Source organism: Brachypodium distachyon, chromosome 1 (assembly GCF_000005505.3).
Source record: "Brachypodium distachyon strain Bd21 chromosome 1, Brachypodium_distachyon_v3.0, whole genome shotgun sequence".
In the NCBI taxonomy this organism is placed as follows: domain Eukaryota; kingdom Viridiplantae; phylum Streptophyta; class Magnoliopsida; order Poales; family Poaceae; genus Brachypodium; species Brachypodium distachyon.
In genome coordinates, this window is record NC_016131.3 from 63,205,104 (window position 1) to 63,220,058 (window position 14,955).

Here is a 14,955-nt window from a genome sequence, read left to right on the forward strand (position 1 = left end):
CACTTCAAAGCGATGAGGGCTGCCAAACTTTTCTTAAGGATGCCACTTCGCATTGACCTGGCTCGGCTTTATGAAAAGCAAGGATCAAATACCAGCTTTCTAAGCATCTTGAAGTGAAAGTCACTAGTATCTTTGACAGGAGAAGAAACTCAACACGGTGGATTTTTAGGGGGGGTTTACTGAGAAAGTTCAGGGGAAGGAGAAGAAATAAATATCTGGGATGGCGGCTTGGTGCTATTTAATATCGACATCGAAGTGAACCTAATTCAGCAAAATTTCTCCTAACCTGACAAACAAAAGTAGCTGTCTATTTTACCATGTTGGCAAATTTTCCAGGCATGAAAGATACAGGTCCGGGAGGACTTTCGACATGTCGCCATGTTGGGTTGGAAAATTGTATCCCAATTGAAATCCATAAGAGAACGGACAAATAACCGCATTAACCACACATGTATAGGCAAAATCAAAAGAAACCATAACTTCATCACAAGAATTGAAAATATGTTCCTCTCCTTCTATTGCAGAGAAACAGTAGGGAAATCATCGCTGGAGTAAAACATCAGAGCAGCAGTTCATACATTCGCCAATTAAAAGGTACAGAACCAAATACTGGAACAACCACAGCAATTCAACCACCAGCAAGTCATATGAACAGCATTTAACTAACAAATTAAACTAGGAATAAAATTAAGTTTCCATAAGAGGTTCACCAGCTGGACTGGACATACATGTATTTAACCAGTTCCAAGATCCAGCCTATTTGCAACTACTGCAAAACCTATATGAAAATTAAGAAAGACCTATAGAATTACCCAGTTCTTAGGAGGAGACTTTTCACCATGGAAGCACAAGATTGTGCCATGGCGAAATTTAAAAGCTTATGAAGGATTTTAATCCCTACAAGTTTATTCTTCAGTAATACCAATTGGGGCCGTCATTCTTCTGCTGCGGGTAGTCGACCGTGCCGGACATGTTGAAACCAGAGCCAAACCTGAAATCCGATGAGCCGGTGATGTTGCCCATCTGGTTCCCGAACTGAGTGTCGTCGCGGATGAAGAACTGCTGTGGTGCCTGTGCCTGGGGCTGTTGCTGCTGCTGCATCATGTTACCGACATCATCGAACAGGCCACCGCCATTGCCGCCAATTCCATTCCCCTGTCCAAAGAAGCCCTCGTCCATCTGCATCCTTGGGGCGAGCGCATTGGGCCTCTCTATGATGGTGACATCGTCGTTGCTGCTCGTGCTCTTGTTGGCCATGTTGTTGTCGTACATGTTCATCAGCTCGGTGATGGAACGATGGCCGTCCATCGGCAGGCTGAAATCCAGATCCAGGTTGTTCAGCGCCTGGTTCGGCTGGTTGTAGGCCGTCGGGAAGACTTGCTGTGCAGGCGGCGGCGGCGGCGGCTTGTTCTCCACGGCCACGGTTGGGGGCAGGGGATCGTTGTACTTGCAGGCGTACTGGTGACTGTTGCGAGCGTTCCTGTCAAGGAACCCATAGCCGTAGTCGCTCTGCGGGCACTGGCCATTGTTGCAGGTGTAGACACGGTTGTTCAGCATCAGCTCGGGTTCAGTGGTCGCCGATCCCCTCTTCTGGACGTACTCCACGTCGGCAGCCTCCTCTTTCATATTCATAGGCAGCTCGGGCATGAGGAACTTGTCATTCAGCATGGCCGCTCCGAGATTGAAGGCAGTTGGATCGGCCATGGCCATCTTGTGAGTGCCCGCTTCGTCGCCCTTGCAGTCGTCAGCGACGTCAACGTCGTACTCGCTGGAGCTGGCGTTGAAGGATATGGCGCTGGCGATGCCGCCGGAAGGCATCGGAGGGCGCGCGCCAGGGTGCAGCCTCATGTAAAGCTCCTCTTCCTGCTTCACGACGGCCAGCCAGGTGGAGATCTCCTTGGCGGTCATCTTGTCCTGAAGGCACTTGGACTGGCGGACGAGGCGCCGGATCTTCTCGATGTCCGGCGACATGTGCTTGATCACAGCGGTGAGCACGCTGACCTTCCAGGCCTTCTTCAGGTCATGGGGCTTCTTGTACGGCGGCGGGCCCTGGTCTTTGGGGATGCCAAGCTCCGGCCACCACTCCTCGTCGCCCGACGGCCACCATGGCGGGGACACGCCCTTCTCGAGCGGGAACCTCCGCTGCGGGGGTTCGCAGTGCTGCATGAGCGCGGAGAGCAGAGAGCCCAGGGTGGTGTCCTGCAACTCCTGCAGCGAGTGCGGGCTCGCGGTGCCGGAGCCGAGGTCGCTCTCGGAGCCCGGCACGGCGTTGTCGGCCTGGTACTTGGCGATGGCGGCTGGCCCGTTGCGGTCGAAACGGACCTTCTCCTTCCACCAGGCGCGGAGGTTGTCGGAGGCGCCGCTCACGGGCTTGCCCTTCTCCGGGATGATCCCGTACACGAACCCCTGGGCGCGGCACACCTCCATCATCTTGAGCATGTACTTGAGGATGCCGTCCTGCGCGCGCGACATCTTCTTGCGCCGCGCCTGCTCCTGCGACTGCCGCGGCTTCAGCCCGCCGTCCGCCCCCATGCCGCCGCCGCCCGCCTGCTCCTTGCCGCGGCTCTGCTGCAGCTCCTTGAGCCGCTTCAGCTTCATGCGGTCGCGCCACATGCGCCGCTCCAGCTCCTCGATGTCGTCCACGTCGTCGTCGCTGTCGTCGTCCCCGGCGTCCGGGAAGTTGTCCGCCGGAGGGTCCACGAGGTCGCCCTCGCCCATCACGCACTGGTCGCCGGACGACGTCTGCGGCATCAGCGAGCCGAAGCCGAGGTTCTTGTCGCCGCCGTTCTGCTGCAGGAGATCCACGAAGTTGTGCACGCCGGAGAACACCATGCCCTGGTCCATCACGAGCCCACCTCCCATCATGTTGTTGACCGCGCACCGAGCAAAGCAACTCCTCTCAAATTCCTCTTGTATTCTCACCTGCAGAACAGCAGGAGCAAGCAAACGGTTAAAGGGAGGATGACCAATTTATTTGCTAGTCTAAACGCAATAACTAGGCAACATGTGCAGCACGATTAGTAGTAGTGTTTAAAAAGGTAATTATGGTTAGCAGCAAAGATATTTCTAGCCATCTTAATTCGGTAATTACACGATGACCAAAGAAACAGCTATACTCCTTAAAGACAAACAGCTGGAGTAATTTCCTAGTATACTCCATACTACTCCTCCAGATCTACATACATAAACCCGGAGACAATCATGTGCCACAAAAGCTAGTTTGCCTACTGAAGCAAGAACTGCAAGGCCTAGTTTGCATGTGTTTGGCGAAACAAAATGCACCTGATCTGATCAGGACATACATAAACACATCGCATATGATCCTCCTCACAAACTAATTAATCCAAGGAAGATAGGGCACGCAACTAGCAGGCATCTAAGACAAGATTATCTTCTTTTGTGGCATAGATCATATTCCACAGCGTAAGTAAAAGAGATTGGATGCATCATGTGTCATGCATGATTATACATACTAATGGAACAACTAGGCAACAAAATTGAAACATATCTACACAGGGTTTTACAAAAGAACTTTCTCATGCTTCACAAATCAAAAGTACGTTGAAACGTATGAAAAGATTGGTCTGATCCAATCAAAGGGGAAACCCAAGATGATAAAGAAGCAAGGGGTTAGAACTTTTCAAGAAAAGAAACATATTTTTTAATGATTTATTTCCCTGCCCAGCCAAAGAGGTATGGACAGGTGGAAACAAGAACATGTACCCATGTGCTTAGCAAAAGGAATCAAAGTAGTCTGCCGAAGGGGAAGAAAACAGTCGACAAAATGGATCGAACAGACACCAAAATGAATAGATGGAAATTTCCATCCAGTTCGTCAAAAAAAGAAATTTCCATCTCCTAAGAGAAAGCAGAAATAGCATTCCTTTCCTGATCCAAAATAAAAATCCCTGGTAACATAACTATAAATTCCAGAATTCCATAAACGGGGCCAAACCAAAATTTCCTTCTTTGACAACTATGGATAAGAACAAAGATCTAAAACCTCTATCAAACATAAGAAAAAAAAAACTCGAGTATTTGGCTGGTAACCATCTTACAACATCAAAAGCTGCAAGCTTGGAAGTCTGCCATGGATTTATCCACCCATCACACAAACAAAAAAAATTCTCTGCACAGGAGCAAAATATCACCCCAGAAAAGGAAAAAAGGACATAAAAGAAGTATACAGACAGGAATTGGTAACTGCAAGGAACTCTAGGATGCACAAAAAAATCTAGAAAAGAATTACCGAAAGAAACAAGTACCATACTAGTATAGCTCACTTCTCAAGACCCCTGGTCAATCAAGAACACAAACGAACACATCAAAACAGGGAGAAGCAACAAAGAGAAAGAAGAGAGAAACAAACAAGCATGTACAGGCATGAAAACAAAGGGGAAGAGCAGGGCAGCAAGAGCTCACCTCTCTGCGTTGATCTCCCAGTTGCTAATTTTATCCGCTTTTCACCTTTGCCATGACCCGGGAGAGGAAGGAAGAGGGGTGGGAGAAGAGAAAACGGGGGAGGGAGGAAGAAAGGGAGGTGGAGGCACGGGCAGAGCAGAGATCAGATAAGAACAGGGGCCGGGGAGAAGACCACGGCGCAAGGGCACAAAAGTAATAGGCAAGTGGGTGTGGGTGGCGCTCGGGCGCAACAGCGACAGGGACCCCTTCTTTTATAATCGCCCCTTAAAAAAATTAGAGTCTCCTCGCACGCACGAACCGCTGCTGCTGGCTGGTAAATTTCCTTTAACCGCGCGACAGCGCGCCGCCCGGGTTCCACGAGGTAAATAAAAAGCGCGTCTCTGCCTGTGAGGCTGTGACATGTGGGATCCAAGTCGGTGCGTTCCTAGTACGTGGGGTCGGAGGATCAGAGAGCGCGTAGAGCTACAGACACGGCCACTATTAGGCCAAGGAAGTTTACTGTTTTGCCCTCTCTCATGCCTCTCATCTTTGGTAGTCTCCGTTAAAAGCCTTGATCGATCTTATGCGCCCAAAGGCCAAAGGGCGTGCAAGATGATTTTAGAGCTAGTTCATCGTGCCTCACTAATTCTAGTCACAAAAGCGACATGGTGCGAAAAATGAACCATGATGTTTAATCCTTTTGACTAAAAACGGTTTTTGAGTCGAAACGGTTTTTAAAAAGCCCCACGTTGATCTAAAACATAGTATTCGTAAAAATCTTACGTTGCGATTTGTCGAGATAAGGCATACTAGACTAGATCTACAAGATGGCCAAATTGTCGATAGTTGGATAAACCTTATCTAAATGGTCACTAGAGTCACGACACTTGAGTTGTCGTTGTTGAAGGTGATTACCTATAGAATTACTTCTATTGTCTTCACAAGGGATTCACAAAAATGGAGCCAACAAAGGTTGATCAAAAGAGGTTAACTATAATCGTCAAATTTTGACAACCCTTGAGCTGGTTCGTTACCCCTCAATAATTAATCCCAACAAACATAGCAGTAGAAATAATCGAACCATCGGTTTTGTTAGGGTTGAAACCGCTTATGAAAAACCTCACGTGCAATCTAACATTTATTATTGACCAAACTTTAATACGTAAGAACGCACGTCCATCTAGCTAGCCGTACAAAATTGGACCACCAATTTTATGTTTTGAATTGAACCGTGCTTCGAAATCCATACGTGCAATCTAACATTATTGTTCATTTATTGTTCACCGAATCTTAGTTACCAGCTCTCAATGCGATGTCGTCTAGACTACCTCCAAGAAATGAGGGAAGTGATGACCTTTTGAGAGAGATCTTGACTAGAAGGTCACTCGAGTCACGGCACTCATTATGTCATCATTAGAGGTGGGAATATCCACAACAGTATCTTGTACGTCACCACAAGTGGTGCACAAAGCGGAATCAACTAAGGTTGTTCGAAAGCGGTTTTAACACAATCTGTAACGGTAGAAACCGGAAACATGAAAGCTGGTTCATTATGACTCCTTAAATCCAACCACAGTTGCATCATGGTAGGAAAAAAAATGAACCACAATTTTGGCGATGACATGACCAATCTCTAGCGTCCTACCGGTACAACGGCCGATTGTTGGATGATACCGCATAAGTGTTAGACGAGGGAGTTTTAGAAAGAAAAAAAGCAATGATATGCATTATGTGGGATTTACAATTAATTACTATTGACTTTATCACCACTTCCCCAAATTTTCCCACAACACAAGCATCACAAAGTAATGTCATTGGTTCGTGTTGTTTGTAATCCCAATACCACCAACTCTTTCACGAACTAATGAGCAGTCCAACTATGTAGGACAATATTAAAGAGCCCAACCCAAGCTTTCATTGTGGCCCAAAGACAAAGCAAATAACGACAGATATAAAAGGGGTGTGCTACTGTCTCTGCACTTGCTTGAACAACAAGCATAGGCCCTAGTTGGGTCGTCCTCGACGTTTGAGGTGGTCTGTCGTCCGAACCCGGTTCTGGATACCAAGCCCAACAAAGAAAGTACATCAGCAAAGCCCAGGTGATCCACATGTGCGACGCATCGCCGACAAGGTGGCACCTACGAATGGGCTCCAAAGGCCGGCTCACTGAGTACTCCACAAAGATATGAACTTTCACGTGATGGAATCATTGATGTTGTCATCCAAATTAATAACCCAGTCGAGAAACGATAAAAGTGGAAGGAAATGATGGGTGTGCACCACAGAGATCCTATATGCAAACCATTATTATTGATCCCGAGTTGTTACAGGAGTGCCCTTGCAGATATTTAAAAACCCAAAATGTGAAGTTGGGTGGGCTGTCAGATGATTTCCCAGTTCACTTTGCATTTCTTCAAGGGATTTGTCGGTTCATGACCATAGGAAGGCTCACCATATTTTGTCAACATATTTTAGCATACCTAGTGGATCGAATAGGGATGTAATGTGGTAAAGAGACCACAAAGTCTGAATCAATTTAACATTTTCCACTTCACGTCTACTTTACGGCAATTTTTTGTACTCATGTTGCTTGAAGTTGACCCTATTTCAGTTGCTGATAGATTGTGGCAATAACTTATTGGAAAGAATGCATGAACAATAGGGGCATTGCAGGATATCTTGCAAGTCGGTATATATGACCACGCCGAATAGGAGCCACATGATTTTTTTTCTAGAACTTGATGCACAAGCCCTTGATGCCACGGAATTTTTGTATAATTTGAGTTATGTTTGAATGTCGTCTTATTTGATTGGTGCCACAAAAATAGCGTGCCATCAACATATGCATGGAAATTCTAAAATTAGAGATACATGCGCGAAAACAATGAAGTTTCCTGTTTTGGGTGGCCATATACATAAGTACTTTATTTCTAGAGGGTCGTTCGAGAGCACAAATAATAGTGCATGGAGGAGACGGTTGCAACAAGCATAAACAGGGATAATAAAGTGCAGCGGATCATGTAAACAAAATCGCAAATCTACTTGGAACCAGGATGTCTATGATATATAGTCTCATAGAGAGCACAGATACCTTATTAAAATCTGCGATATATCTCCGTCTAAGGATACACATGCCATGTTAATATTGATCTTAAACGATAAGATCGGGGTGTTAACTTTGATGGAAATTATTCCGATCTAATAAAATACCCCTATTCGTCGGGGGAAAAAGGAGGAGGGGGGGGGTGGGGGGGCGGGGGGGCAGGGGCAAAATAGGCAGAACCGTGTTAACTTTGAGCCTGGCCTGGCCGCAAAGAGCTTGAAGCACGACCACGTGCTGCCTCATGGGTAAGAGCTACGTACGCTACTACCCCTGTGGCCCCACATCCCCAGGCTGTGTGGCTTCACACGCACGCCCACCTCACACAAAAGGACGCGCTCCACCAGCTCTGCTGATTTCACACGGCCAACGGAAGCCAGCGCCTGGCCTTTTCGAAATAGAAAAAGAACACAAGAAGCCAGCGCCGTGCACACAGAACACTTGGTCACTTGGAGCAGAAGTAAAAAAAGAGAGCAGATTTTACCCTCCCGTTTTTACTCCATCGAAGAGGCAACCAATTGGTTTCCTTTTCGGTTACCACCGCTAATCTTTAATCACGCTGCTCATTGACAGATATAGGTTGACGGCACGGCCACGGATGGGAGACGGGACAACGCGGGCAGTAATGGCCCTCAACTCAGTGACAGCAGTAGCCCGCGTCCGTTTTGCTGCAAACCACGCACAGGCTGTTCGTATGCTGGTCAATCTGCTCACGCACAATTTCCAGCTCGCTTCGGTTTCAATTGGATTTATCTCTTGCAAACGTGAGCTTTGTCCGTATATATGCATGCGTCGAATTTGCAAACGCACGGGAAAACGTTGCTGCCTAGAAGAAGACACCGGAGCCACGGATGGACCAGCGGCTTTTGGCAGGACACGCTCGTTCCCTCATATGGGGATTTGAATATTTGGTTTCAAAGTTTTTGGTACGAAATCAAGTTGTGCGAGCAGCCAAATTGCTAGAACGGTCGTGCCGACGTTCTAGCAGGCGCGCAGCGCAGCAGATGGTTCGATGGCTAATGAAAGGCTGACTCCTTCCGTTGAAGGACCAGGAAGGAAAAAACAATCAGATCAAATCACTCGTGCCTACGACCTATCGCTGCGATGCGAGAGGAATATACTGGCCGTGGAAGGGCCGACACCCATCCGACCGTACACGTACCGGGAGGAGGACGATCTTCGGCCGTCCGTGCGCCGTGACACCCACTCCGAGCCTCAGCCGCCGCACGTGCTCATCGTGCTTCCTGCCGCTGTAGGTCATGTGTGCCTGCCTCGGTCGCATCGCACCAACTGGCCCCACACACTGACACCGCTGTGGGTCCGTGGTGAAAAGCGACAACCGGCCGGCCGGAGTAATTGCTGGAGTACTACTACTGCCAGAGCCGTGCCATCGTGATGCGTTCGGAACTTAAAACGACGGCCAGGATCGAATCTTCTTTTTCTTTCTTTCGAGAGAACAGCTGTTGGTACCATTGACAGGGGAAGACGAGCACGTTGCGTGTTTTTGTTTAAGAGCTCCATTGTTCATGGAGTAGTACTCTTCGTGCTGTACTAGTTGACCTGAATTTGGATATAAACATTTGGTGTATAGTATGGCAATTCTATGTAAACAAACGAGAGTCAACTTGGAAATGGTTTAAGTAGACACGCAGAGCTTTCATACAAGTCCGATCACTTTCTTTTTTGCCGAACCACTCGTCCTTGATGTATGTACTTTCGTGAGTCAATGGCTCGATGCTGAACCATTCGATCGTCCTTGATGTGTATTGCAGTATTGTCTTACAGTAGTACATTGTCTAACGCTGAACAGTTCCAGGAAAAAAAAAGTCATCGTTTCAACTGGACCCCGCTTAGTTAATGTCCAGGAACGCACTACGCGCGTCGCCAATCTGTTCTGTGTCACCTTGCTCTGTCTTGGTCAAAAAAAACCTTGCTCTGTTTTGGTCGATTTTGACCCTGTCTCTGAACGGTACTGGCACCAGTAGCCTGTTCCTGTTTATTCATGATTTGGCAGGTGAGAAGCAATCATGCACGAAGCCTTATCTCTTTCGCATTGCCCATCAATGTGTGGGCCGTCGGGTAGTACTGGCGATGGAACTCCGGTAAACTGCGGCTGGTTTCCTTTCTCAAAATTGCTGTACAGTATGAAATTTCCAGAAATTTATGGTTCGTCTCGGTCCCCAACTGTCGACGCCACTTGACCAAAAGCAGAGGATGCAAATCCAAGCTGGCCAGCTGGTCTTTTCTCCCGCTCTATCTATCAATCAGGTAATTCCATTTACGTTTTTCTTTATTGAAAAACGGTAATGTCCTTGGAACAGTCCACTTCCAGTTCACCTGTCCTCTTCGCTGGTGAGGTGCAACAAGTGACGAGTTGCCGTAGTGGGCAATAGCAACGTGGAGGTGGAGAATGGGGAATAATCGAACGATTCCGGGTTACTGGACACAGAAGCTTCCCAGGATGATGAACGCCGAGCTGATTGTTGTTATCACGGGCATAACTTAGCAACTGACTTTCAAAAAGGAAAAAAAAATTGGCAACTAAACAGCATGGACCTGTGTTGTCATTGTGGCATTGCCGCTGCGGAGCTGGAAAACCAGTAGTCCATCAGTCCATGCTCTGAACTGCCCATTTGACGCTTGCGATTTAATCTCTTCACGTTATCAATTACTCGAAGCCAATACTTGTGACGTCAAGAAAGTGCGCAGTGGGTTGGGCCGTTCAGTCTCTGGACCACGACTGAAGTTCACAGTTTCACCGTGTGCTCGCTTTTGGTCTCCTTCTACAAACGAGTTCGGCACGTGCTAACTTTCTGTGACTGACATTTTCCTAAGCAAAACAGATAATGTGATTTTTTTCTAACCCGCAAAAAAAGAAAGATAATGTATTTTTTTATCGGGGGGCGATTGTGATGTTACAACAGAGAAAAAGGGAGATCTTTCGCCAACTGACGCCATACGCACAAGGGCAGCCGAGTGGTTCCGGTGGTGTAGAAAATTACCCGAGGGCCGAGGCTACAAGGTGACAAAGTGACAGCCAGTTATATGGTGGGTTGGTGCGGCGGGGTTGAGGTCATTAGTCATTACGATACTCATTCATGGGGCCCGGGCTAACCTCTCAACTTGGTGGTAGTGATCGACAAAAGAATTCACCGCTATCACCACGTGTGGGAATGGAGCTAAGTTGCTGGTGCTCGAGATGATGAGAGTAGCGGAAGGAATTCACTGGCCAAGTCCAGCGACCACCAGAGCAAGTGGTAAACAAGCGATGGGTCGATCACTTCCAGTTCCACAGTTCGACCGGCTGCCCTCGGTCCCATCTCCAAGACTGGGCTCTCGGGGGTTTTAGCCCCACGAGCACGACCACGCCCACGCGTGCCCACGCGGAGGCGCAGGGTGGACCATGTACTGTACTATCAGTTCCACGATGCGATCGCGATCGCAGGCTCTCGAGCTTTGGTGTCGGCAGGAGATGGTTGCGCGTCTTTCCTCCTCCCCCTTTCTCCAACACGTACACCTGCTGACTGGGAAAGGTTAAACTTTGCGAAAGTTTCACGAGGAAAAAGAGACTGGACTCTGGAGGCAGTAGAACTGTAGAAGTACGGTTGTCTGTACAGAAAAGATGCAAGATATCGGAACTGGCGAGCATATCTACAGGGGAGGTTTTGCCTTGAAATGGAGTAACGCTGCCGATCGGCAGGAGCAAGAATGCCAGGCAACTGTGGCCAGAACACCTTCGATTATTGTTGTCTGCTGTCTGCTGTTCCTTCGTATAATCGTAGAGCAATGTAAGAGAGATCTTGACTACATACCAATCATGCTACACGCTCTGTGGGAGACGTATAGTCATAGTTACGGACTGCCTCCTTGACAATCTATATGTCAATGTCGTAGTATGACATCTTAATCCAAATTGAATCTTTTGCCTCGAAAAAAGTGAATCTCTTGTGACACACTTAAACAACGAAATTTTTACCGGGCAGTGAATTGGTATCCCTTGGTTGACATGGAACTCGAGTACGATGTACTCATGGTTTTTTTTTCAGTACACGTACAAAGACACTCACAAATATACACATACGATTACCTCCATATTTATGCATATCCCCTCTTCTACGTCCCATAGATTTGGTTCACATGTCAAAATGAAGTACTTCCTCCGTCCAACAAAAGATGCTCAAATTTGTCAAAATTTGAATGTATCCACACGTGACTTAGTGTATAGATGCATTCAAATTAAGTCAAAGTTGAGACATACTTTGTTGGACGGAGGACGTACTATTTTTCAAAGGGGAACATACTTCATTTCGCAAAAAAAAACTCTTTTTTTTTTGTAAAAGTAGGATCCGGAAGGATCCAGAGTTTATTTAATAGTAGTAGCACAGTTTACAACCAAACCCACTAAAGATCTAAAGTTACAGACAGGTCTTGAACTTTGCAGAAAAGACCCCAAACATGGATGGAAGAACGCAATCAGGTCCTTCCCCAAACAGCGATCACCTTGCCATCACCGGAGACAACGCCACTTGGGAGGATGAAGCTGCCACGGAAAGCTTCCAGGGCCACCAGTTGGAAGAAGCACTGCCTCCTATACTGTCCCATGGCCAGGAGGAAAAGAAGTGGCCGCCCTTCGGCCTCAAGATGCCACGACACGGTGGGAGTGGGGTGCCGTCTGCCGGCGCCGCAACTCTTCTATGGTAGTCGACGGTGATGTGCTCGACCGCGAGTATCATTGGATGATTAGTTGTTGCATTCTTTGTTAATAGATGCTCGTGCAGATTAATGCATGACCATCTATTTTCTCATTCTTCCCTCGCATGGCCTTACAGTTGGAAACACGTGGTTACTTATCTTCTGGACTTGATTGCCTATATCTAATAATTATGAAATTATAGGTATACAGAGGAAGTCAACTTGGCAAACTACTGCTAAGAGCTGTTGACATACATTATACTTTATGACGATACTGATGATTGGAACAATGTGCCCCTTTCTAACATATACGTTTGTTCATTTTGTGTTCTGATGTTAGTCCTTTCTAACATTGCATTTCAGTTCTTTCTCATACTAATACAATACTCATGCATTGCCACGGACCCCAAACAACTATACTACTCTGTTGTCACTTATTTTGGGACGGAGGGAGTACATGTTTAAAGAGATTGCAGTATAAACATCTTACGTCATATAATTTACATTTGTTGTTGTTTTACTGATTTGTGTCAGATCAAGCTGTTACCCACTAAGTCTTTTGTAGGAGCATATAATTATAATTTACATTTGTTGTTGTTTTACTGATTTGTGTCAGATCAAGCTGTTACCCACTAAGTCTTTTGTAGGAGCATATAATTCGCATTTGTTTCCCATCCTAATGATTTATGTCAAGTCAATAAGTGATGCGGATCAAAGGTGACTGGGTATGACCATCGATTAAGTCTTTTATAGGAGTGAAGCTTGTCGTAGTTAACCTGGTTTATTGCTAATGACACTATGGAGTATTATTGAATGTGCTAATATGCCTGTGATTTTTTGATTTTTTCTGTAACCTCTTATTCACCAAAAGAAGCTAGCACAAATCATTCATGTGAAATTGGGGACCATTCGGGAGCTTGAAGGGTCGCCCTCGTACAACTACACTCCATGATATTGCTGTTATGCACATGACTCGGTGATTTTTCTAGTCTTCATCTGCAAGAAGGCTGCCGGACCTACACCGGTAATTTATGAATGGTAGATTTTTCATCGTTGCTAGGGGGAGATAGAGGCTGACCACTTACCAGTCACATGGTAAAACTATTGCGCGATGAAGCGTTTCTTCGTAACCACTGACCTTTTGCCTGATGTGCTTAAAAACTGAGGCAACTTCTAAAAATCGTGTTACTCACTTCGATCCTAAATTATTGTCAAAATATTACATGTATCTAGACGTTTTTTAAAAATAAATACATTCATATTTGGATAAATTTGAGTAAAAAATTTAGAATTAGAGAGCCAAGAAGTAATGAACAATGGTTTGCCATGACTCTAAGATGAGTCGCCACCAATTGAGGAGCCGGATTTCCCTCGGCGCAACGCCCCAAAACGCTTCCCTGCCTGGGGATAAAAACGCACATGCCGCTTGCCGCCTTCTGGTCCAAAGCGCCCAGCGCAAGCCAAGTGTACCAGCCACAGCCAGCCCAGGTTCTCTGAACAACCGCCCCAGCAGCAGACAGTTGCACGTTACACGGAGCAGCAACCAGAAACCGAGCTGGGCGTGCCAGCCATTGTCAATGGCCAGTTGGCGGGCGATCTGCTCCCTCCGCTCAGGCAGGCGCTGAGATCCTGGGTGGATTTCCCCTTTTTTAAAACCGCCTGGGGTTAGGCAGCTCGGGGAAGTTTGAAAGCATAGGGATTCCGCTTCGCTGTCTGAATCGTGTCCCTGGGTGGTGGGCTGCATGTCTATGTTCAGTGCTCGGATTGGCGCTGGAAGCGGCTTGCGATCTAGTACTGGAGATCTCGTGTTCTCGCCCGGGCATCTCTGATGAATGATGATTAAAGGCGTTGCTTATGAAGGGATTTCTTGGAGGGATGCGAACGTGCCGGGTTTGGGACGACTAATCTGGGGCCGTGTTTACTCGGATCAATAAGAGAGCGTGTGTGGAGTAACGAGTTTAGGTTCATGTACGAGAGGGAGATTTGATCGTTTAAGTTGAAGCGATAGATACTTCAGATTTAAAGATTACATCGAACAGATTTGACCGTGTTTGAGACGTTTCTTTAGATTTTGTGCATGTGGCGTGAGATTTCTGTCGATGCCTCTTTTTTAACGGATCTTCTGTCGATGAAATAAGACGAGGCCTGTCAACGCTTTCAAAGGGCTTCCCTAACTATGGGCCAACAGACTACCTAAAAACTAATGGGCTTATCCAGGACTCGGGTGGGCACGAGACGGCGGTCCAGCTGGGCTAATTTGATCCCCTAAACAAAAGCTAGGCTAATTTGAAATTTGATCACATTTATAGAAACAATATATCAAAATTTATGCTTCCTCCATCCAACAAAGGATGTCTCAAGTTTGACTAAATTTGAATGCATCTGTACACTAAGTCATGTCTAGATACATTCAAATTTTGACAAACTTGAGACATCTTTTGTTGGACGGAGGGAGTAATATAAATTAAGTATGCTATAAAAATATATATCATGACGAATTTCATAAAACAAACTTGAAAGTTTCAATGTTGGCATATTTTTTATAAATTTAGTCGAGCTTTAATAAATTTGGCTTAAGATAAAGTTAGAATATTTAAAAAGGGAGAAAGTAGGAATCTAAATTGCAACATTACTTTTTTCAAAACAACTAAATTGCAACATTTTTTTTAGCGTAACTTCTATTCTGTTCGATCTGTTTCCCTCAAAATAAAAGCTGTGCTCTTGCCCTCTTTGCTCACCTCCCTCTGGCTGGGCCTTGTCCT

At 46.5% G+C, this 14,955-nt stretch overlaps 1 protein-coding gene across 2 annotated transcripts; it reads right to left on the bottom strand.

The window, feature by feature from the left end:
* Nucleotides 1-552: 552 nt before the first annotated feature.
* On the bottom strand, nucleotides 553-4,643 carry LOC100839437 (ETHYLENE INSENSITIVE 3-like 1 protein). Of its 2 annotated transcripts, XM_010230380.3 has the most exons (3): nucleotides 4,423-4,643; nucleotides 4,250-4,295; nucleotides 553-2,922 (listed from the first exon to the last, which is right to left on the bottom strand). In XM_010230380.3, the coding sequence occupies exon 3, from the start codon at nucleotides 2,863-2,865 to the stop codon at nucleotides 913-915; it is 1,953 nt and encodes a 650-aa protein (XP_010228682.1). In that variant the 5' UTR covers nucleotides 2,866-2,922; nucleotides 4,250-4,295; nucleotides 4,423-4,643; the 3' UTR covers nucleotides 553-912. The 2 variants fall into 2 exon arrangements, with proteins under 2 accessions (XP_010228682.1, XP_003558012.1); XM_003557964.4 differs by lacking the exon at nucleotides 4,250-4,295 and having other exon boundaries at nucleotides 4,423-4,642.
* Between the last annotated feature and the right edge of the window lie 10,312 nt (nucleotides 4,644-14,955).

Bases quoted from the DNA above. Each gene is read 5' to 3' on its own strand.
- LOC100839437 (XM_010230380.3), bottom strand. From the start codon at position 2,865: ATGATGGGAGGTGGGCTCGTGATGGACCAGGGCATGGTGTTCTCCGGC.